Source organism: Bos indicus x Bos taurus, chromosome 4 (genome assembly GCF_003369695.1).
Source record: "Bos indicus x Bos taurus breed Angus x Brahman F1 hybrid chromosome 4, Bos_hybrid_MaternalHap_v2.0, whole genome shotgun sequence".
Taxonomy (NCBI): Eukaryota; Metazoa; Chordata; class Mammalia; order Artiodactyla; family Bovidae; genus Bos; species Bos indicus x Bos taurus.
In genome coordinates this window covers 86,998,662-87,024,029 of record NC_040079.1, presented here as the reverse complement: position 1 = coordinate 87,024,029, position 25,368 = coordinate 86,998,662, and the positions used below count along the sequence as shown (strand labels likewise).

The following is a 25,368-nucleotide window of genomic DNA, read 5'->3' as shown; positions in this document are numbered from 1 at the left end:
AAATAAATAAATTTATTTTTTTTAATATGGTAAATGCTAACAATTAGAATACACATTCTTTTAAAGCATACATGGGACAACTATTCCATTTTTTATGGGCTATACTAGGTCACAAAGCAAATACAAAAAATGATACAATAGTGACCACAATACAATAAAATTAGATTCAATAGAAAAAGGTTACCACCACCTAAAGTACACCAATGGAGATTTTAAAAAAATAAAGTCTTCTAAGTTATGGGTCAAAAAGAAATGAGACGATACTTAGAAATGAACAGGAATGAAAACAATGGACACCGATAGTACTAAGTTGCAACTTGCACAGCACTCGGAGAACTACTTATCCTAGAAAAGAATGAAAATTAAAGAGCGAAGCATCCAAGAGTAAGCAGAAACAACAAACCAGTTCAAAATAATAAAAATAAAAGCAGGTGTTAATGAAATAACCAGAAGTACATAATCAGTTAAACCAAAAGCTAATTATCTGTACAAACCAATTAAATAGAATCAGCCATAATTAAATTTAAAAGAGTTGAGGCACAGATAGACGATTTTAAGAATTAAAAGAGAATAGACAGTATAACTATAAATGCCAGGGAGAGCCCTCCCATAATTATTAATAATTTTATCAATTTTATGTCAGTACCTTAGAAAATTTAGATGAGTTTTTATAAATACTACTTCTCAAAACTTACAGACCTATAATCATTGAAGAAATTAAACAACTAGCTTAAAATCTGTTCCCTCCTTCGCCTCAAATCACCAGACCTGTTTGGTTTCTGAGGTAGATGCTACCAAATGTTCAGGAGGCAGTAATTCCTGTTTTCTACTGGCTGTTTTTGAGAATAGGAAAAAGAAGGAATCATTTCCAATTGATTTTATGAATTCAGTATAACTTGGATACTGAATATATCTGATATATTCAGTATATATTTGATACTGAATATAAAGTCACATGAATTCAAATGGGATATGGTTAGTGTTAAAACCTGTGGTATGAACAGTTCAGCATTATCTAATAAGTGCACGGATATCTAAGGCCTATGACCCAGCAACTCTACTCCTAGTCATGTGTCCCAGAAACTCTCAGATGTCTGTACCAGATATCATATAACGGACTGTTCACGGTAATGTTGTTTATATTAAGAAATATGGAAAATAATCTAAATGGCCATTGATAGGAGAGTGAGTAAATAAGCCACAGTATTCATACAACAGAATACTGTGCACTGTTGAGAGTAAAGGCAGCAACTGTAGTGAGACTCATCACTAGACGAAAAAGCAAGTTGCAAAAGAATATGGGTAAAACTCAGCCAAACTAAACAGTATATTGTTTAAGAAGACACATTTGTGGTGATGCTGGAGGAAAAGCAAGGGGGTGATAAACACAAATCTCAGGATGTTGTCATCCCTCCAGAGAACAGGGGATGTGATCAGAAAGACACGGTGTGACTCTGAAAGTACTGGCAGTGAATCCAGGTGCTGGGAATTTGTGTTGTTTAATTACTGATGTTTAAAAATAATCATGCATAGCTTAAACTAAGCTGTGTACACATATAACAGTTTCATTTGTAAAAATCAAATTTATTTTTAATTTTTGAGATTTTATTATGGAGAAAACCAAATATTTGAAAATTGACAGGAAAAAAATCTGAAAAAGAATAGTACTAGTTGCTATTAATACGTATTATGAATACGTATTAGGAATAGTACTAGTTGCTATTAATACGTATTATGAAGCCAGAATAGCTAAAGTTAAGCACGTAAAAAGGATAAGAAATGGAATAGAAGAACACTTTAAGAAAAAAAAGTCTAATGAATATCCTAAGAAGAAAGCACATTGTATCTAAAAATTATAGAATGCCATGAGAAGGGAACAGCAGAAAACATGAAAAAAAATTTGGAAATTAAAAATAAGATTTCTTGAGTTCAGAAATTTAGTATAAGGATTTGGAGAATAAATTAAATGAACACTCCTAGAAAGCAGGGCAAAAGGACAAAGAACCAATAAGTGAGTTAAAAGATAAGGGAGAATCTGTCTTTAAGTGTCTGCTAATAATTTTAGCCACGAATTATACATTGCATGCAGGGTACCAGGTATTAATAGTATTCTAAACACTTTACCTTTCATTTAATCTTCTCAGCTGGATACCCTTTTTGTTTCCACATTTTTAGATGATGAAACAAAGACCCAGAGAGATTAAATAATTTACCCAAGCACACTTAGTTTATAAGTAGTAGAACTGGAGTATGACACGAGACAGTCCCTTATGCTGTAGGCCTAACCTAGACATTATGCTGCTTTCCTGTAATATGCTAATGCTAAAATGTTAATAACTGTTTTTGAAAAATAATCACTGAGAGGCAGATTTTTAATTAATAATTCTATAATTAAGTCTGTTTTGAAGCCTGAAGGCATTTAAGAGTGTTTATCACTGTTGCAGAGCTTAGAAATTATAATATTTTAACTCAGGTTTATGTTAAATTATAAACATACTTCATTGAACTTTCAGTTCAGTTCAGTTGCTCTGTCGTGTCCAACTCTTTGCGACCCCGTGAATTGAAGCACGCCAGGCCTCCCTGTCCATCACCAACTCCCGGAGTTCCCTCAAACTCATGTCCATCGAGTCGGTGATGCCATCCAGCCATCTCATCTCATCCAGCCATCTCATTGAACTTTACAGAACTTTAAATAATGGAGAACATATGTTAAATTTTTAATTCAGTTAAAACCGTTTTATTTACCATTTCTTCAGTGATACTTTGAAATAATTTCATTACAACATAGCTAAGAATAACATTTAATCTACTCAGCATTTATCTTCAAGATACGTATTAGAATTTTGTACTTGTTATTTCCAGGGTTATCTTGAAGAACTCTTACAACTTCGAGAGAACCAGCTGTCTGAATCTGTCGCTCAGAATAAAATACTACTACAGAGGATTGAAGATTCTGACCTGGCTCATAAACTGGAGAAGGAACAATTAGAATATATAATTGTGGAGCTTCAAGATCAGCTGTAAGTGAGTCCTTTTGGAAAAGTTTGGGCAGTATGTAAAGTTAAGAAAAATGTCATGTTTGGTGTAGGATTCAATTTCCAAGAAATCCATTTGCCTGCTATTTAGGTCTTTTTCACTTAGTCTTTTTAAAAAAGTTTCCTTTTTTCTTGTAAAACTAATCCATGTTCCCTGTAGAAACATTCCAAAATATGGGAAGAAGATAAAAAGCACCTTCGGTTGTATTACCCAGAGTTAACTGTGATAATATGGTGTGTGTTATTCCAAATGCATATGCATAATTTTCAGGTTTTAGTGATTGCAAAAAGATGGCATATAAGAGCATCCATTCAAAGTACTCTACTACTGAACATACAGTGCCACTGAACATACTGAACAAACATAAACTGTTTGTTACCAGGATGTGCCAGAATGCACTGAGTGCAGTTTAGTAGAGCTGACATTTTTTTCATAGAAAGTTTTTTGTTGTTGAAAACTGTGTATTGATCTACAATCTGGCACAGCTCCTTAGAGTAGTGTTTAAAGTACTAGTTTAAAGCACTTTTACTAGCCATACCGTTTTGTCAAACAATTTTATCAATTAGTTGTTTATAGTGAAAACCTCCTCATGTTAATATTTACTTAATGTTAAGGATGGTTTTAAATTTTTTTCTTCTTTAAAATTAATTTATTTTAATTGGAGACTAATTACTTTACAATATTGTGGTGTTTTTTGCTGTACATTGACATGAATCAGCCACGGGTGTACCTATGTCCTGAACCCTCCTCCCACCTCCCTCCCCATCCCATCCCTCTGGGTTGTCCCAGTGCACCAGCTTTGAGGGCCCTGTTTCATGCATTGAACTTGGACTGGTCATCTATTTCACATATGGTAATATACATGTTTCAGTGCTATTCTCTCAAATCATCCCCCCCTCGCCCTCTCCCACAGAGTCCAAAAGTCTGTTCTTTATATCTGTCTCTTTTGCTGTCTCATATATAGGGTCGTCGTTATCATCTTTCTAAATTCCATATATATGCATTAGTATACTGTATTGGTGTTTTCTTTCTGACTTACTTCACTCTGTATAATAGGCTCCAGTTTCATCCACCTCATTAGTACTGATTCAAATGCATTCTTTTTAATAGCTGAGTAATACTCCATTGTGTATATGTACCACAGCTTTCTTATCCATTCATCTGCTGATGGACATCTAGGTTGCTTCCATGTCCTGGCTATTGTAAACAGTGCTGCGATGAACACTGGGGTACACGTGTCTCTTTCAGTTCTGGTTTCCTCAGTGTATATGCATAGCAGTGGAAATAATTTCAAACTTTCAGAAAGGTTGCAAAGATAGTACAAAATAATGTCTATATGCTCTTTCCTAGCTTCATCAATTTTCAGCATTTTCCACATGTCATGATTCTCTCCTCCTTGTATATGTGGACATGTTTTTTTGAACTACCTGAAAGGTTGCATACCTCAGAGCACTTCAGTGTGTTTTTCCAAGAACAATAACATTACCCTACACACTCACAGTTCCGCTCTCATTGTAAGAAATTTAAATCAGTAGAATACTTCCATTTTACCTGTATCTCATATTTCACTTTCATCAGTTGTCCAAGTAATGTTTCATATTGCTTTCGTTTTTTTGGTACAGGATCTAATCCAGGATCACATTTTGCATTGACTCTCAGTATCTTCAGTTAGTTTTAATGTTAGCATTTCAGTGGTTATCTCAATTGAGATTGGAATTTCTGAGAACACAAGCTAGAAATTTTATAGACTGTCCCTCAGTTTGAGTTTGTTTACTTTTTCTTGTAATTAGAATGAGCTTATCCATTTGGGGCTGGAATAGTAAGCAAGCAGTGTGTTCTCAGGGTGTCACATCCAGAGGTCCATGAAGTCTGTTGGCCTTTTATTAGTGATGTTAATTTTAATCATTTGGTTAAGATGTTTTTCTCTTCTGTATAGTTACTGCTGTTCCTTCTGTAATTAACACATAATTTGCATGGAGATACTTTGCAACCAAGAAAATTAAATGCTTTTTTTAAGTAAAAAAGTTTTATTAAGGGACATAAAAATTTAGTGTTTCTAGGAATTTGTGTCTTGATAAGAATTACGTTCACTTATTGTTTCTTAAGATTTTTAAAAAATATTTTAAAGAGAATGTGTCCTGTGGGCTCTCTCTCACTGAGGAGCACATTAATACTACTAATCCTATGGTGTCCCTCACTACTATAAGCAGGGAGAAAAATATCATGAAGCAAACAATAGAGATTTCTGGTTATTTCTTTACAATTAAAAGATTAAGAAAGTAATTTTTCTTTTGCAAGTAATACTGGTAGTTTTTCTAAATGCTTTTAACCTAAAAATAATTATGTAGTCGGTTTTTATTTCATCACAGAGCTATTTCCATTTGAAGAATTAAATTTGAATGCATCACATTTATTTTACTTCTGATAATTTAAAGGAAAGTCTCAAACTTTTTAGTTTAAAAAAGAATTTGTGAGTTAGGTTTTATCTTATTGCTATAATAGAAGTGTCCTTGATCTTTCTGGTTTTGCAAAGAAACCTTACAATTGTTTTTAATCTCTTTAAGTTACTAATCTCAATACTAATCAATTACTAATTGATTAGTTACTAATCAAATACTAATCAATTTAAGTTTTAATCTCTTTAAGTTACTAGATTAATCTAGTTAATCTCTTTAAGTTATTAGAGCAAAAAATAAAAAGTTAAAGTCACTGATGAGAATTAGGTTATTGAATTTAGAGATTAAAGATTTATTTTCACATAACATGGTTGCAGTCTCAGGATGGGTTGTAAATTGGTGCCTTACAAGATCCCTTTATACAGAAAACATTACAGAACACTTAATAGAAGAGTAAGGTGTCTTCTAGAATGTTTACGATTTGCTACGTTATCAGAATCACATTTAAGGTACAGATAATCTCTGGCATTTTTGAAACTGTAGGGAGAGAGTAGACATTTTTTCTTCCCTATGTCACTGAGATTTTTTTCCAACAGGAAGGTCTGCAGTCAAAGATATAACATATAAGGAAAAAGGTTAGAAGAGGAGCATTAAATGGAATATGAAGTATGAAATATTTGCTTCTACATTATGTTGATTATCTTTTCCTGGGTGATTAAGATAATTTGCCACTTAACTTTTTATATGTTTCTCAAAGGTTAGATGTGTTTTTTAATTACCATTAAAATATGCTTTAATAATGTCTTTAAATACTCATGAAATCTGAACATTGTGTAGTTTGGGCAGTAGATGATATCATAGAGGAGCATTCCACAGCTTCATCGCAGATCAGGACTGTGCTCAGATACTGGCTCTGTCCTTGCCTATTATGAGCTCAATCTCAGTTGAATTATTTTCTTGGAGCCTCTGTTGCCTTATTTGTAACATGGGGATAATATTTGTGTTGTGGGTTATTATAAGTATTAAGTCATATCATCTTTAATACTGTTAGGACAAAGAAGGTAATCAAGATTATTAGTCTGTTTTGGCTTGTAGAAACCATAAGATCGCCTTAATATATTCACTCAGATGAATATTGAGTTTAAAATGTTTTACTTTAACATGCCTAAATGGTACAGGTCAGACAGTGAGTTTGGACTTGATTGTATTATCCCTGAGTATCAAGGAATTCACTTTTGAGATTGAGTTTCTAAATGGTGTGCTATGCTACGCTAAGTCACTTCAGTCTCGTCCGACTCTTTGCGACCCTGTGGGCTGTAGCCTATTTGACTCCTCTGTCCAAGGGGATTCTGTAGGCAGAAATACTGGAGTGGGTTGCCATGCCCTCCTCCAGGAGATCTTCCCTACCCAGGGATTGAACCTGCGTCTCTAAAGTCTCCTGCGTTGGCAGCCAGGCTCAATGGTAGTTGGATGAATATTTATGATAATATTATAGATCTGTGATAGGCATTCAGAGAGATGTTCTGTCTGCTGTACAAGTGATTCTTAGTGAAACACTCATTGCAGACTTTGAGAACAGTCTCATAACAGGATACAAGAGCTAAACACCTTGTCATAATAATTATCGATAAAAGGTAAAATGATTTTTTTCTAGTTGATGAAATTTTTCTATTCGTGATTTGAAAAATAGGAGTAGTAAAATGTTTTAGAGGGCTCCCAAGAGAAGGGAGTGAAGAGTCTTGACTAGCAGAGTGAAGAATCATGCATTGCTAAAACTAGGCCACTGTTCTGGTTCAACACTGCTCCAGTTCAAGGCTGTATATTGCATAATGGTGTAGTTCACGGTGAGTAGTAATGGTGTGATCTGTTGGCCTGAAAACCAGAAGTCATTGATGTTTTGGCACCCTGGCTCACAACTTTTAGGATGACTGGTGTGGATTCTAACAGAGTGCAATGATGTCATCATAGCCGAGTTAAAAATGGGAAAATCATGGCAGTTCCTGGTTGTATATATTTTTGGCAGGTAACAGCTATTAAAATATCAAATTACAATTAGGCCGACATATATTACACATAGAAGAACTGTACAAAAAACATCTTCACGACCCAGATAATCACGATGGTGTGATCACTCACCTAGAGCCAGACATCCTGGAATGTGAAGTCAAATGGGCCTTAGGAAACATCACTACGAATGAAGCTAGTGGAGGTGATGGAATTCCAGTTGAGCTATTTGAAATCCTGAAAGATGATGCTGTGAAAGTGCTGCACTCAATATGCCAGAAAATTTGGAAAACTCAGCAGTGGCCACAAAGCTGGAAAAGGTCAGTTTGCATTCCAGTCCTGAAGAAAGGCAATGCCAAAGAATGCTCAAACTACTGCACAATTGCACTCATCTCACACACTAGTAAGGTAATGCTCAAAATTCTCCAAGCTAGGCTTCAGCAATACGTGAACCGTGGACTTCCAGATGTTCAAGCTGGTTTTAGAAAAGGCAGAGGAACCAGAGATCAAATTGCCAACATCCACTGGATCATCGAAAAAGCAAAAGAGTTCCAGAAAAACATCTTTTTCTGCTTTATTGACTATGCCAAAGCCTTTGACTGTGTGGATCACAACAAACTGTGGAAACTTCTGAAAGAGATGGGACTACCAGACCACTTGACCCACCTCTTGAGAAACCTGTATGCAGGTCAGGAAGCAACAGTTAGAATTGGACATGGAACAACAGACTGGTTCCAAATAGGAAAAGGAGTACGTCAAGGCTGTATATTGTCACCCTGTTTATTTAACTTACATGAAGAGTACATCATGACAAATGCTGGGCTGGAGGAAGCACAAGCTGGAATCAAGATTGCCTGGAGAAATATCAATAACTTCAGATATGTAGATGTCACCACCCTTATGGCAGAAAGCGAAGAACTAAAGATCCTCTTGATGAAAGTCAAGGAGGAGAGTGAAAAAGTTGGCTTAAGGTCAACATTCAGAAAACTAAGATCATGGCATCTGGTCCCATCACTTCATGGCAAATAGATGGGGAAACAATGGAAAAAGTGACAGACTTTATTTTGGGCGGCTCTGAAATCACTGCAGATGGTGATTACAGCCATGAAATTAAAAGACGCTTTCTCCTTGGAAGAAAAGTTATGACCAACCTAGATAGCATATTAAAAAGCAGAGACATTACTTTGCCAACAAAGGTCCATCTAGTCAAAGCTATTGTTTTTCCATTGGTCATTTATGGATGTGAGAGTTGGACTATAAAGAAAGCTGAGTGCCATAGAATTGATGATTTTGAACTGTAGTGTTGGAGAAGACTCTTGAGAGTCCCTTGGACTGCAAGGAGATCCAACCAGTCCGTCCTAAAGGAGATCAGTCCTGAATATTCATTGAAAGGACTGATTCTGAAGCTGAAATTCCAATGCCTTGGCCACCTGATGGGAAAAACTGACTCATTGGAAAAGACCCAGTTGCTGGCAAAGACTGAAGGCGGGAGGAGAAGGGGATGACAGAGGGCGAGATGGATGGATGGTGTCACCAACTCAATGGACATGAGTTTAAGTAAACTCCGGGAGTTGATGATGGACAGGGAAGCCTGTGGTGCTGTAGTCCATGGGTCCCAAAGAGACAGACATGACTGAGTGACTGAACTGAACTGAATACAGGCAAATACTTCAGGCCACCAATAGATGGCGCTCTCTCACTGTACATAATACATTCTTACCCTCCTCTCTAGCTAGGACTTGGAGATGATTGACCTGTAGTAATGCAGCAACGGCACCCCACTCCAGTACTCTTGCTTGGAAAATCCCATGGACAGAGGAGCCTGGTAGGCTGCAGTCCATGGGGTCACGAAGAGTCGTACTCGACTGTGCGACTTCACTTCCACTTTTCACTTTCATGCATTGGAGAAGGAAATGGCAACCCACTCCAGTGTTCTTGCCTGGAGAATCCCAGGGACTGGGGAGCCTGGTGGGCTGCTGTCTATGGGGTCGCACAGAATCGGGCACGATTGAAACGACTTAGCAGCAGCAGCAATGCAGCTTTGTGCGGTTTTTCCTTGCCTTCATGGCAAACCTCAACCTCAGGAGCCTCGACCATCTTCCATCAAGTAGCTCTTACTTGTTTGTCGTTGTTAAAGCTGTTGTCGTAAAGTTATTGTAATATTTCTTTAATTAATAGGAATTTAACAAATATTTTACACTAGGTTTGAAGTTTAGTTAGGATTGTCACAGTCTTAGTGGTTTAGTCAGCAGGTTGAATAGGCTTTGAGTTGTCATCCCATAGCCCTGTTCTCCCCATAAGTGAGTGAAAGTTGCTCAGTCATACCCAACTCTTTGTGACCCCTTGGACTGTAGACTCTGTCCATGGGGATTCTCCAGGCAAGAATACTGGAGTGGGTAGCCATTCCCTTTTCCAGGGGATCTTCCCGACCCAGGGATTGAACACAAGTCTCCTGCATTGCAGGCAGATTCTTTACCATTTGAGCCACCAGTGAAGCCCTTTCCCCATCAGGCTAGTTATTTTCATCGTGTGATTGAAAAACACAGTTTTGTTTTGTTTCTGGATTACAGCAGAAATGCATATATTCAATGTCCTTCTATCACTTAAATTTATTTTTCTTTTTGAAGCTCAGATTGTCCAGTCTTTACTAATGGAAATGCCTTTATGTTATTTCCTGTTTACTTCTGACAAGATACATTTGTCATTGCTAACTTTCTTGCTTTCTGGTACAAGATACCACAGGCTGATCTTGGATAATTCTGGTCCTGGAATCAGTCATTCCTCTAAGGATCCAGAGTTTATCTTATATTTTACAATGAAAGGGAAAAGGAGGCATTTGAGGGAATTCCCTGGTGGTTCCGGTAGTTAAGACGGCAAAGAACAACAAGGAAATAATTACTATAAAAAAGGAGGTTAGGAACTTTGCTGGTGGTCCAGTGGTTAAGACGCCATGTTTCCACTCCAGGGGGCCTGGTTTTGAACCTAACACAACCAGAAAAATAAGGAGGCATTTGAGGGTTTTTTGAGGTTCTAAATTACTCATTAATGTTTCTTTTCAAAGGATACTCTCAAGTAAATGTCTAAAGTCCAACTAGGATAAATAAGATACAAGGATGTAATGTATAGCACAGGGAATATAGCCAATACTTTAAATAATTATAGATGGAGTATAATTCAAAAAATAGTGAATAGTTATTCACTATGCTGTATAACTGAAGCTAATAGAGTATTGGAAATCAGTTGTATTTCAGTTTCTTTTAAAAATGTAAACATTGAAACGCATTTAGGAGACCCTTTTTAGATTTGGGATTAACTTTTTGGGCAAGAATACTTCATAGATAGATAATAATTTTTGAATACCTGGCTCCTTACTAGGCTTTTTCTTTCATTGTTTTATTCAAGGGGAAATAACTGTAAAGTGATGCAAAGAGTCACTTTACAAAAAATTTACAAAAATAGATAATTTATAATTTTTGAATAACTGTAAAGTGATCTTTATCCTATGTCTGCGTCTAAATTTAACAAAAAGCAAAACACATGACTAAAGAAAATTTTATATTGAAATTATGAAGAAGTTAGGATTTTCAAAATGCTATGTAAATTTTCCAATTCTGGTAAACTTTAATGAATAAAGAGTAAATTCTTTTTACTTCTTTTGGTACAAAACTGCTTTTGTAACTTCTCTGGCATTTATATTCATTCATTTGACAAATGCTGAGAATGCCATGAAGATCCAGGCTCTGTCCTGGGTGCTAGTGATTCTGGAGTGAATAAAACAGGGTCCCTGCCCTCATAGAGTGTACCTTAGGCGGTCGGCAGTCACCAACACCAGCAGTAACAAACAGCGCCTGAGTGATGGTCCTGTTCCTCTTCCAAAGGAGCTGAGAGAGGCTGTGAAACTGTTCAGTTTGGAACTCTAACCCACGTGGCCAGGACTGAAACCTGGCCAAAACCCACTCTCTTCCAACTGAGATCAGACACCTGGTTTCAGGACCTAATGAAGCTCTGGTTCTTGATGTTTTGTTGCAGAAGGAATTCAGTGAAAGACAGAGGGATAGGTAAAAAGTGGATTTATTTAGAGACAAACACACTCCACAGAGTGTGGGCCATCTCAGAAGGTAAGAGCAGCCTCATAATACTGCTGTGGTTAGATTTTATGGGCTGGGTAGTTTCATAGGCTAAATGGGAGGATTATTCCAACTATTTGGGGCAAGGGCAGAGATTTCCAGGAACTGGGCCACCACTCACTTTTTGGTCTTTGATGATCGGCCTTAGAACTGTCATGGTGCCTGAAGGTGAGTCATTTAGCTTGATGATGTGTTACAATGAACGTATATTGAGGCTTAAGGTCTAGTAGAAGTTGAACCATCTGCCATCTTGGACCTGTTTGGTTCTGATCGGTTTATGTCATGTCCTCAGGCTGTGTCATTATTTTAAAGGTGCCTTCCTGTTTCATCCGTAAGGAGGTAGCTCTTATCCTGTGTTCCTAGGAGAGGAAAAGAGAAGTGTATCCACACCTCATGTTTGGTGGCTTTCCCTGTCTGGAACGTCAGTCTCTCTACCCTAGTCATTCCGCTCATTTGAGTAAAATTCTGAATTACTGTACTTGTGCTGCGCATGTGTGTGTGCTCAGTCGCTTCAGTCAGTCCAGTACTGGAGTGGATTGCCATGTTCCCCTCCAGGGGATCTTCCTGACCCAGGGAGTGAACCTGCATCTCTGGCATTGCAGGCAAGTTCTTTACCACTGAGCCACCAGGGAAGCCCCTTACTCATGCTAGATTAGATCCTTTATCTTCATGAAGATTATAGCCTAAGATTTTCTCAGTGTGCCCTGTCACAAATAGCACTGGACTATATGCTGAGAATTATAGTACATCAGGAAATAAATAATACATAGAAAAGAGCAAAGGTGTGCAGCAGGGGTTTTGGGCGTTTGGTGGACTTGCCATCAGAACTTGCCTTTTGGACATTGGCTTCAAATGTGTTAGCTTATCAACATTAAAAATTGCCTCATATCATGGACCTTTGGATTTACTTAGGAATATTTGGAGTCACAGATATTAAATGGTAAGTTCCAAGTGTTATATGCCTTATGTATAACTAGAGGCTGAAAGTAAAACTTCATCATGAACATCAGCACAGCATCTGAGGTGAGTGGGGAAAGGAGCAAAATGAGGGTGTAAGGATAACCCTGAAGTATGGAGACACAGAATAAGGAATCAAATAAATGAACAGAATAATAGCTTTGAATTGACTGAGCACTGCTATCAAAATATAGAGTATGGGATTCTACATCTTTTAAAAGAGGTTGTAAGTAACAGTAGACTTGAGCCTAATCTCTGAAAGGAAGGAAAGAGACCAAACTGGAAATTTTCTTTTTGTCTTTCATTTAGAATAATGAGTGTAATATTGAGGGTGCAAAAAAAATGTGCAATTTCATTTTTGACAACCTGGGTACTCTGGCTGAAACCCTTGCTTTAAATGCCATTTGCAGCTAAAGACAAAAGAAGGTGATTTGTTGGGAGTAGTGGTTTGGAAATGCTAAGAGGAGGGATGAAATTTACATTCAGATAAGAAGGAAAATGGCAACCCACTCCAGTGTTCTTGCCTGGAAAATCCCATGGACGGAGAAGCCTGGTAGGCTGCAGTCCATGGGGTCGCACAGAGTCAGACACGACTGAAGCGACTTAGCAGCAGCAGCAGCAGCAAGAAGGAAAACATTGGTAAATGATGTTTGCTTGACCGTGCAGAAATAGTGGGACATGGTCAACCCTGATCTCCCCCTCACACACCTGGCCCGTGTTCTTTTTAGGTGTCTTCAGTGATAGCTCTATTCCTGGTTGTTGTTGTTCAGTCGCTAAGTTGTGTCCAACTCTTTGCAGCCCCCTGAAGTATATATAGCACACCAGTCTCCATCATCCTCAAATATCTCCCAGAGTTTGCTCAAACTCATGTCCTTTGAGTCAGTGACAACATCCAACCATCTCATCCTCTGTTGCCCCTTTCTCCTCCTGCCCTCAGTCTTTCCCAGCATCAGGGGCTTTTCCAAGGAGTTGTCTCTTCGCATCAGGTGGTCAAAGTATTGGAGCTTCAGCTTCAGCATTAATCCTTCCATTGAATAGTTAGGGTTGATTTCCTTTAGGATTGACCGATCTTCTTATTGTCCAAGGGACTCTCGAACAGTCTTCTCCAACACCACAATTCATGAGCATCAGTGCTTTGGCTCTCAGTCTTCTTTATGGTCCAAATCTCACATGACTACTGGAAAAACCATACCTTTGACTATACAGACTTTGTCAGCAAAGTGCAAAGTGGTGTCTTTGCCTAGCTTTCCTTCCAAGGAGGAAGTGTCTTAATTTCATGGCTGTAGTCACCATCTGCAGTGATTTTGGAGTCCAAGAAAATAAAACCCGCCACTGTTTCCATTTTTTGCCCTCCTGTTTGCCATGAAGTGATGGGATTGGATGCCATGATCTTAGTTTTTTTAATGTTGAGTTTCAAGCCAGTTTTTTTATTATTCTCTTTCACCTTCATAAAGAGGCTCTTAAGTTTCTCTTCTCTTCATGCCATTAGAGTGGTGATCTGCATATCTGAGGTTGTGAAAAATTTCTTCTGGTAATCTTTTTTTTTTAATTGTTGAGATGTATTTAAAAATCCTTTTATTTATAATTGAAGGGTAATTGCTTTACAATATTGTGTTGGCTTCTCCCAAATATCAACATGAATCAACCATAGGTATACATATGTCCCCTCTGTCTTGAACCTCCCTCCCACTTCCAATCCCATCCCGCTGCCAGCAATCTTGATTCCAGTGTGTGATTCATCCAGCCCAGCATTTTTCATGATATACTCTGCATAGAAGTTAAATAAACAGGGTGACAATATACAGACTTGTCTTACTGCTTTCTCAATTTTGAACCAGTCCATTGTTTCATGTCTGTTTCTAACTGTTGCTTCTTGACCCTCATACAGGTTTCTTGAGAGACAGGTAAGGTGGTCTGGTGCTCCCATCTCTTTCAGAATTTTCCACAGTTTGTTGTGATCCACATAGTCAAAGGCTTTTGTGTAGTCAATGAAGCAGAAGTAGGTGTTTTTCTGGAATTCCCTTGATTTCTCTATGATCCAGTGAATGCTGGCAATTTGATCTCTGGTTCCTCTACCTTTTCTAAACCCAGCTTGTACATCTGGAAGTTCTTGGTTCACGTGCTGCTAAAGCCTAGCTTGAAGGATTTTGAGTATAACCTGAATATCACGTGAAATGAGTGTAGTTATATGGTAGTTTGAACAATCTTTGACATTGCCCTTCTTTGGGATTGGAATGACAAATGAAATTTTCAAGTCCTCTGACTACTGAGTTTTCCAAATTTGATGCCATACTGCGTGCAGCACTTTAACACTTAATCTCTTCTGCTTCTATTAGGTCCTTACAATTTCTGTCATTTAACAAGCCCATCCATGCATGAACTGTTCCCTTGGTATCTCTAATTTCCTTGAAGAGATCTCTAGTCTTTCCCATTCTATCTATTTCTTTGCATTGTTCATTTAAGAAGGCCTTCTTATCTCTCCTTGCTATTCTCTGGAACTCTGCATCTTTCCCTTTCTCCTTTGCCTTTTGCTTCTCTTCTTTCTTCAGCTATTTGTAAAGCCTCCTCAGAGAACCACTTTTCCTTCTAGCATTTCTTTTTCTTTTGGATGGTTTTAGTCACTGCCTCCTGTACAGTGTTATGAACCTCTGTCCATAATTTGTCTGGCACTCTGTCTACCAGATCTCATCCCTTGAATCTATTAATTACCTCCACTGTATAATCATAAAGAATTTGATTTAGGTCATACCTGAATGGCCAAGTGGTTTTTCCCTACTTTCTTCGATTTAAGCCTGAATTTTACTATAAGGAGCTGATGATCTGAGCCACATTCAGCTCCAGGTCTTGTTTTTTGCTGACTGAATAGAGCTTCTCCATCTTTGGCTGCAAAGAACATAATTAATCTGATTTCTGTATTAACCACTTGGTGATGTCCATGTGATGGTAATGGTCATAGTGGAGAGTTCTGACAAAACATGGTCCACCAGAGGAGGGAATGGCAAACCACTCCAGTATTCTTGCCGATAGAACCCCATGAACTATATAAAGAGGCAAAAAAATATGACACAGAAAGAAGAGACTTCCCCAAGTTGAAAGGTGTCCAGTATACTACTGAGGAAGAAAGGAGGAATAGCCCCAAAAAGAATGAAGAGGCTGAGCCAAAGCAGAAACAATGCCCAGTTCTAGATGTGTCTGGTGGTGAGAGTAAAATCCAGTGCTGTAAAGAACAATATGGCATAGGAACCTGGAATGTTAGGTCCATGAATCAAGGTAAATTGGATGTGGTCAAGCAGGAGATGGCAAGAGTGAACGTCAACTTCTTAGGAATCAGTGAACCAAAATGGATGGGAATGGGCAAATTTAATTCAGATGACCATTATATCTACCATAACCTTCAGTGGTAAAGAATCTGCCTGCAATGCAGGAGACACAGGTTTGACCCCTGGGTCAGGGAGATCCCCTGCAGAAGAAAATGGCAACCCACTCCAGTATTCTTGCCTGAAAAATCCCATAGACCGAGGAACCTGCTGGGCTATAATCCATGGGGTCACAAAGAGTCAGACACAACTGAAGGAATTAAGCATTCATGCATTATGTCTACTACTGTGGACAGGAGTCCCTTAGAAGAAATGGAGTAGCCCTCATCGTCAACAAAAGAGTCTGAAATGCAGTACTTGGGTGCAGTCTCAAAAATGACAGGATGATCTCAGTTGGTTTCCAAGGCAAACCATTCAACATCACAGTAATCCAAGTCTGTGCCCCAACCACTAATGCCAAGGAATCTGAAGTTGACCAATTTTATGAAGACCTACAACACCTTCTAGAACTAACACACAAAAAAATAGATGTCCTTTTCATCATAGGAATCGGAACATTAAAGTAGGAAGTCAGAAGATACCTGGAGTAATAAGCAAGTTTGGCCTTGGAGTACAAAATGAAGCAGGGCAAAGGCTAACAAAGTTTTGCCAAGAGAACACACTGGTCGTAGCAAACACCCTCTTCCAGTAACACTAGGGATGACTTTACAAATTGACATTACCAGATGGTCAATACCAAAATCAGAGTGATGATTACATTCTTTGCAGCCGAAAATGGAGAAGCTCTATACAGTCAGCAAAAACAAGGCCTGGAGCTGACTGTGGCTCAGATCATCAGCTCCTTATAGCAAAATTCAGGCTTAAAATAAAAAAAAAATCGAGAAAACCACTAGTCCATTCAGATATAACCTAAATCAAATCCCTTATGATTATACAGTAGAGGTGATGAATAGGTTCAAGAGATTAGATCCGGTAGACAGTACCTGGACAGTACTATGGACAGAGGTTCATGACATGGTACAGTAGCAGTGACTAAAACCATCCCAAAGAAAAAGAAATACAAGAAGGAAAAGTGGTTGTCTGAGGAGGCTTTCCAAATAGTCGAGGAAAGAAAAGAAGTGAAAAGCAAGGGAGAAAGAGAAAAATAGACCCAGCTGAATGCAGAGTTCCAGAGAATAGCAAGGAGAGATAAGAAGGGTTTCTTTAATGAACAATGCAAAGAAATAGAAGAAAACAATAGAATAGGAAAGACTAGAGATCTCTTCAAGAAAGTTGGAGATACCAAAGAAACATTTCATGCAAGGATGGGGCATGATAAAGGACAAAAACAGTAAAGACTTAACAGAGGCAGAAGAGATTAAGAAGAGGTGGCAAGAATACACAGAAGAACTATACAGAAAAGGTCTTGAGGACCTGGATAACCATGATGGTGTGATGACTCACCTAAAACCACACATCCTGGAATGTGAAGTCAAGTGGAACTTAGGCTCTGCAAAAGCCTCTGACTGTGTGGATTGCAACAAACTGTGGAAAATTTTTAAAGAAACGGGAACACCAGACCGCCTAACCTGCATCCTGAGAAACCTGTATGCAGGTCAAGAAGCAACCATTAGAACCTTATATGGAACAACTGACTGGTTCAAAATTGGGAAAGAAGTACGGCAAGGCTGTATATTGTCACCCTGTTTATTTAACTTCTATGCAGAGTACATCATGTGAAATGCTGGGCTGGATGAGGTATAAGCTGGAATCAAGATTGCTGGGAGGAATATTAACAACTTCAGATATGCAGATGATGCCACTCTAATGGCCAGAAGAAAAGAGGAACTAAAGAGCCTCTTGATGAAGGTAAAAGAGGGTGGAAAAGCTGGCTTAAAACTCAGCACTAAAAAACCCAGATCATGGCATCTGGTTCCATCACTTCAAGGCAAATAGAAGTCGAAAACATGGAAGCAGTGACAAGTTTTCTCTTGGACTCCCAAATCACTTGGGATGGTGACTGCAGCCATGAAATAGAAGACACTTGCTTCTTGGAAAGAAGGCTTTGACAAACCTAAATAGCTTATTAAAAAGCAAAGACGTAACTTTGCTGACATAGGTCTGTATAGTCAAAGTTCTGGTTTTTCTAGTAGTCATGTGCAGATGTTTGAGTGGACCATAAAGAAGGCTGAGTGCTGAAGAATTGATGCTTTCAAACTGTGGTGTTGGAGAAGACTCTTAAGAGCCCTTTGCACAGCAAGGAGATCAAACTGGTCAATCCTAAGGGAAATCAACCCTGAATATTCATTGAAAGGACTGATGCTGAAGCTCCAATACTTTGGCCACATAATGGGAAGAGCCGACTTACTGGAAAAGACTCTGATGCTGGGAAAGATTGAAGGCAAAGCAGAAGAGACAGCAGAGGATGAGATCATTGGATAACACCACCAATTCAATGGACATGAACTTGGGTGAGCTCCAGAAGATGGTGAGGGACAGGGAAGCCTTGGCAGTGCTGTAGTCCACAGGGTCACAAAGAGTCGGACGTGAATTAGCGACTGAAAGACAAGAATGTCCATGTGCAGTGTCATCTCTTGTGTTGTTGGAAGAGGTTGTTTACTATGACCAGTGTGTTCTTGGAAAAACTCCGTTAGCCTTCGCCTTACTTCATTTTGTACTCTGACAGCAAACTTACCTGTTATTCCAGCTATCTCTTGACTTCTACATTGGCATTCCAATCCCTGTGATGAAAAGGATGTCTTTTTTTTGGTATTAGTTCTAGAAGATGTTGTAGGTCTTCATAGAACTGTTCAATTTCAGATTCTTTGGCATCAGTGGTTGGAACATGGACTTGGAGTACATATTCTTTGTATGTATTTTCAGTAATAGCTCTATTCCTGCAACAGAATCTAAATTCTTTAGGTAGCTAAGAGGAATGTAAAAAGAAAGACTTTTGAGCCATTTTTTCCTCCTTGAAAACAATCAGCCTAAATTAATTCTCATGCCAAAGAGGCACATTTTTAGGGTGGCAGATATTGCTGCCTTACAGAATTAATATCCAGAATATTTAAGGAACTTATACAACTCAGTAGCAAAAATAACTTTTTTTTAAATAGGTGAAGGACTTGAATAGACATTTCTCCAAAGAAGGCATAGGAATGACCCAGCAGGTATGTGTGGAAAGGTGTTCAACTTCACTAATCATCCGGGAAAAAATTAAAAGTAGAACTACTGTATGGTCCATCAGCCCCACTTCTGAGTATTTACCCAAAGGGAGGGAAATTAGGATTGTTATCAAACCCAAGTTCATGTGCCCCATGCACAGTGAGCCCAAACAAACGGAACAGTCAGACTTGGGAGCAAAGAAAGGTTTGTTGATCAAAAGGGTGCTGACCAAGAAGATGGAAGACAAAGGTTTGTCTCAGATCCATCTTACTGGCTGGCCAGGGCACAGTGTTCTTAAAAGCAACAGTTGGGATGAGGGTTGCAGGGGCCATGCCCTTCTTCTCATTGGTTAGTGGTAATGTAACAGGGTGGTATTTCAGGAATCTTAATCATCAACCATTCAGCCAGTCTGAGGTCCAGTGCTTGTGCCTAGCACGTTATCCCCATCCCCCACCTGGGTGGGGGTCTTACAGAACAACTCAAAAATATGTGGCAGGTTGTTAGGTATATCCCTTGAGGAGGAATTAAGATTCTTTTATCACTGAGCTATTTTTTTTAGTGTTGTATTTTTAATTGGAAGATAATTACTTTATAATATTGCGTTGGTTTCTGCCATACATCAACATTCTTGAACCTTCCTCTCACGTCCCACCCCATCTCATCCCTCTACGTTGTCAAGGAGCGCCAGATTTGGGCTCCCTGCATCATACAGCATATTCCCACTGACTGTCTATTTTACATATGGTAACATACATGTTTCCATGTTACTCTCAATTGGTCCACCGTCTCCTTCCCCCACTGTGTCCACAAGTCTTTTCTCTGTGGCTGTGTCTCCACTTGCTCCCTGAAAGTAGGCTTATCAGTACCACCCTTCTATATTCCCTAATATATGAATATAAGATGTTTGTTTTTTTCTTTCTGACTTCTCTGTTTGATAGGCTCTCAGTTTATCCACCTCATTAGAACTGACTCAAATGCATTTGTTTTTATGGCTTAGTATTCCATTTTGTATATGTACCACAGCTTCTTTATCCGTTCATCTGTTGATGGGTATCTAGGTTTCTTCCATGTCCTAGCTATTGTAAATAGTACTGCAGTGAACACTGGGGTATGTGTTTTTTTCAGTTACTGTTTTTTTGGAATATATGCCCAATAGTAGGATTGTTGGGTCATATGGTAGTTTTATTCCTAGTTTTTTAAGGAATCTCCATACTGTTATACTGGAGAAGGAAATGGCAACCGACTCCAGTATTCTTGCCTGGAGAATCCCATGGACAGAGGAACCCAGCAGGCTACAGTCCAGAGGGGTTACAGAGGGTCGGACACAACCGAGTGACTGAAGAACAACAACAATAATACTGTTACACATAGTGGCTGTATGAATTTACATTCCCACCAACAGTTCAAGGGTGTTTCCTTTTCTCCACACCCTCTCCAGCATTTATTATTTGTAGATTTTTTGATGATGGCCATTCTGACTAGTATGATGTAATACCTCATTGTAGTTTTGATTTTCATTTCTCTAATAATGAGCAATGTTGAGCATTTTTCTATGTGACTATTGGCCATCTGTATGTCCTCTTTGGAGAAATGTCTGTTTAGGTCCTCTGCCCACTTTTTGATTGGGTTGTTTGTTTTTCTGGTATTGAGCTGCATGAGCTACTTGTATATTTTGGAGATTAATCTTTTGTCAGCTGTTTTATTTGATGTTATTTTCTCCCATTCTGAGGGTAGTTTCACCTTGTTTATAGTTTCCTTTGCTGTCCAAAAACTTTTTAATTAGGTCCCATTTGTTTATTTTTATTTCCATTACTCTAGAAGGTGGCTCATAGAGGATCTTGGTGTGATTTTTGTCGAAAAGAGTTCTGCCTATGTTTTCCTCTAAGAATTTTATAGTTTCTGGTCTTAACATTTGGTCTTTAATCCATTTTGAGTTTATATTTGTGTGTGGTATTAGGAAGCGTTCTAATTTCATTCTTTTACATGTAGCTGTCAGTTTTCGCAGCGCCACTTATTGAAGAGGCTGTCTTTTCTCCATTGTATGTTCTTGCCCCCTTTGTCAAGGACAAGGTGCCCATGGGTGTGTGATTTATCTCTGGGTGTTCTGTCTTGTTCTGTCTTGGTCTATATTTCTGCTTTTGTGCCAGTACTATATTGTCTTGGTGATTGTAGCTTTGTAGTATAGTCTGAAGTTAGGAGGTTGATTCCTCCAGCTCCATTCTTTTTCCTCAAAATTGCTTTGCCTTTTTGGGGTCTTTTGTGTTTCCATACAAATGGTGAAATTTTTTTGTTTTAGTTTTGTGAAAAATGCCGTTGGTAATTTGATAGAGATTGCATTGAATCTGTAGATTGCTTCTGGTAGGATTGTCATTTTCACAGTGTCCATTTCTCCCAATCCAGGAACATGATATATCTCCCCAATTGTTTACATCATCTTTGATTTCTTTTGTCAGTCTGCTATGATTTTCTGTTTACGTGAGCTATTGTTTCTTGACTGCTTTTCCTTTGTGTCTGCATTCCCTCATTTCCCTAAATTCAAAACTGCTTGAGTCTCTTCTTTGAAACCCAGGGAAGGCCTAGGAGATTAAAGCCTTTCTCTTGAAGCGATAGCACACTGTCATGTTGATTTCAGCGTTAGTAACCAAGAAGTAGAGGTAATTTCAGTGTCCATGTGTCCATGGATGAATGGACAAAGAATATGTGATATATAAAGACTCTGCATCTATATACAAACATATACAATGGATGATAATGCAGCCTTAAAAATGAAGGAAATCCTACCATTCATGACAACATGGATGACATTATGCTAAGTGAAATAAACTAGATGCAGAAAGACAAAAACTGTATGATCCCACTTATATGTGGACTCTAAAGAAGTCAATTCACAGAAATGGAATAAAATGATTGTTATCAGAGCCTGGAGAGGCAGGGATTTAGGGAGATAAAGTTCAGGAGTACAAAGTTTCTATTATACAAGATGAATAAATTCTGGAGATCTAATGCATGACAAAGTGACTGCAGTTAACATTATTGTATACTTGAAATTTTCTAAGAGGGTAGATCTTAAGTGTTCTCATCACAAAAAAAAGAAGTTAACCATGTTAGGCGTTGGATGTGCTAATTAGCATGAGTGTGATTATTATTTCACATTGTATATCAAATCATCAAGTTGTTTACTTTAAATGTATACAATTTTAAATTATCAATTATACTTCAGTAAAGCTGAGGAGGATAAGACTGAATTGTGTGGGTGTGGCCAAATTCCTAAATAATTCCTACTGAGAATCTAAAGAGAAATTAGTTATCTACCAATTCAGAGGTAGATACTACAGGAAAGCTATTAAAAATTAGCTGGAATACATATATTATTTCTACTTTCTTAGTAAATTAAACAATTTTCTCTTAGTGCATCTTTCTGTAGAATTATTAACCTTAAATGTTAGCAGCAGGCCGAGCTCCTTCAGACGGTTGGGAAATAGGAATGTCTCTTTATTGGCACATTTTGGTCAGGCTCTCACTGCTAGAACAAATAAACTGCTTGTCATTTATCACCCTAAGAGAACTCTGGTCAAGATTCAGAATTCAGGGGTGGGGTTCTCAACCTAACCAGTCCACTTGCCTGCCCCCTAGTGTACGGGGGTGGTAAGAGCAAGGGCCCCCTTACCAGGATCCTCCAGAAGCTTTCCTTTCCACAGCCACAGGGCAAGCGCTAGGATTTCCTCTGTCCACATTCCTCACAGATGGTGGGAACCAGGTGTGGCGTGGATGAAAAACTAGGCCTGGTCAATACACTGAAATCTCTTATATCCAGTTCCAGAGGACCAGGCAGGCTCCCACAGAAAAAGACAATACCTAGTTCATCAATGGGCAAAAATTATCCACGGGCGAATCGTGTGTAAAAAGTTCTGTGAAAATTCAGTCCCTTTTTCCATCCTACATGGTGTAAAAGTTTTCACTTTCCACAACATATTCTGAAGTGGAGGTGGTGCACCAACTTTTCGTTAACTGAGTTTAACCAGTGTCCTTCCTCAGATGCCTGTGTGCCTTTCTTGCATTCTGCTGTGAATATTTCCTGTGGGCCAGTTACGACTTCGAGATTCTGTTCTCCAGTGACATCCACTGGAAACCCTAAAGAGGAGTATGTGAAAGAGAAAAATGTAGTAATAGAGCCCAAAATAAAGATAGTTTATTTGAACAGATTCTCTGGCCAGTAACCACCATTTCTGCTTTACACAATTTTTCTGTCAATCTTAGAAGTTTTCTAATCCCTCTTTACTGTTTTTGTAAAAACTAATGTTAAAGTACCCTAGAAGTCTTTTTAAAATGTTTCATTCCTTCTCTAGGGAAATGAAATAGTTGAACCTTGCCTAAGGTAGTATCTTAATGGGAGACATTCTCACTCAACTCTGCCTATTTCATTTCTAGTATTCCAATTTTAGGAGAAAGTCTGTTGTTTACATCAGGTAATGTTTCTTTATGGGCATAGTGGAACAAATATTTTAAATGCACACAGATAAAATAAGATCTCTATAAAATCAGAATATTTGTTTGTAGCTTGTAGAGACATTTAAAAGTGGGATTACTCCATTAGAATCATGGTTAATAGCCAGTCGTGGTGTGCAGATTGGCCTTCTCTAGTGCAGGATTGTCTTGCTAGCTAGTACACTGCTGACTGTCTGCCACCCACAACAGGACTGTGGTCTCTGAAAGTTAGTGGCAAGCACATTTTACTTCCTGCTTCTGAGCTGATTGCTCAGAACCTTGGGACACTAAAGTCTTGGACTCCTGCTTGAGAATGCAGGTTGCCTAGGTGATATTTTAAGATATTTTAGAGGTAGAATTAGAGCTTTGCAAAATGAATTATGCTTTTAATTGAACTAACAGTTCAAATATTGAATTAGTTTTGTGAAATTGAAATTTTGGCAGAAAGCTAGTTCTTTTCCAAGTTGTATTAATGAATAATGGCTTTACAAAAGATGAAAATAAAACCATGAGTTGTTACAGTGGCTTCATTCTGTAGAAAATTTCCAGTAGAGTATATGGTTCAATGCAGTTGTCATTGAGGAAATTATTTTCATGAATATTTGCTGGTAGTCATTTCTATCAAAAACAGTTACAGGAGCCTCATAGTTTTTATTTTATATTTTTCCATGTTTTATTTTTATTTAATTCTTTTGTTTACTATTCAACATTGTGAATTTTGAAGCTAGATAATCATACAGATGGAATCTCCACTCTCTTTTATGTTTTTATTGGCATCTGATCACCTGTAACTTTTAGGATATCACCATTATTTTTAGTTAAGATGTCAAGTGCAGCTTGGGTCCCTTAGTCCTTCAGTAATATCTCTGGGGAAAAGATAGGAAGCCTGAATTTCACAGGTAGCAATTTGTTACAGCAGGTAGAGAAACAATGAGAAACACATACTGCAGGAGACAGAACAGTCATAGCCCAAGCAGCCTTCCTGTAGTTCTGTCCCCAGTCTGTTAACATACCATTTTCAAAAGGTGAATTTGGGGGCCTAAATTGATACCGTTAGGTTCCTCTGCCATTGCAGAACAGTGAAGACAAAAGCACTCACCATCTTAATATTCACAGGACTGTGCTAAAGAATAATGATTTAAGATCGAGACAAGAGTTAACTGCCCACCTCACCAACCAGTGGCCTTCCCCAGGAGCTCTGGATGTCAATGCTGTTGCCTTGGATACGTTGCTTTACCGAAAACACAATAAACAGTGGTATGAGTAAGTGTAACACTTTTTTTTTTTTTTCCCCCAACTAATTACAAACTTAGTCGTACCGAAACATATGACTGTCCACTTTGGTTTCTAATACTTTTCTGAATTCATTATTAGCTCAGAGCAAAAGTGGGATTTAAGACTATTTTGGCTTGGTAAGGTTATATTAAGGCAGTGAATGTGGTAATGTTACAAAGCCAAGGCACCCTGGAGAAGTAAAGACGTTGAGAAACGCTTATGTAGTATTACATTAGCTAGCTACTTCTCTACTGAATCTTCAGCCAGTCCTTCAGTTACGTCAGTGAGCTTGTATTTAATGAGCCATCTATATTTGAATTCTAGCTGTGGTGGTTGTTTTTACGTTAGAACTAATTTTCATGCTTGAACACAAAATTCCATGTCATAAAAGGATAGAAAGAAATTTACTTGTTCTTGGTGGGTCTGAAAGAGCTTGGTTCATTTTTCAATAAATCTAATTTTGGGGGGATATTGAAGATAAAATCACTCCACCCATGGCCACAAGATCCTTTTCCTATTTCTTTGTCCCAGGATTCAGGACTGTTTCACTTAGCTACTGTTTCCCCTGTTGAGAGCTACAAAATCTTAGGCTCTCTTTCTTTAGGGTTTTTTTTTTTTTCCTCTCTT

At 38.3% G+C, this 25,368-nt stretch overlaps 1 protein-coding gene across 5 annotated transcripts in view; it reads left to right on the top strand.

Moving 5' to 3' along the window:
- Window positions 1–25,368, top strand: part of RUNDC3B (RUN domain containing 3B) — a 167,757-nt gene that overhangs the window by 118,414 nt on the left and 23,975 nt on the right. For 3 of the 5 annotated variants that reach the window (XM_027539888.1, XM_027539886.1, XM_027539887.1), the window contains 2 exons: window positions 2,863–3,020; window positions 24,583–24,729. In XM_027539888.1, the coding sequence (XP_027395689.1) occupies window positions 2,863–3,020; window positions 24,583–24,729 (305 nt within the window). The remainder of the gene's footprint in view (window positions 1–2,862; window positions 3,021–24,582; window positions 24,730–25,368) is intronic. The other 2 variants (XM_027539889.1, XM_027539890.1) reach the window with 1 other exon arrangement.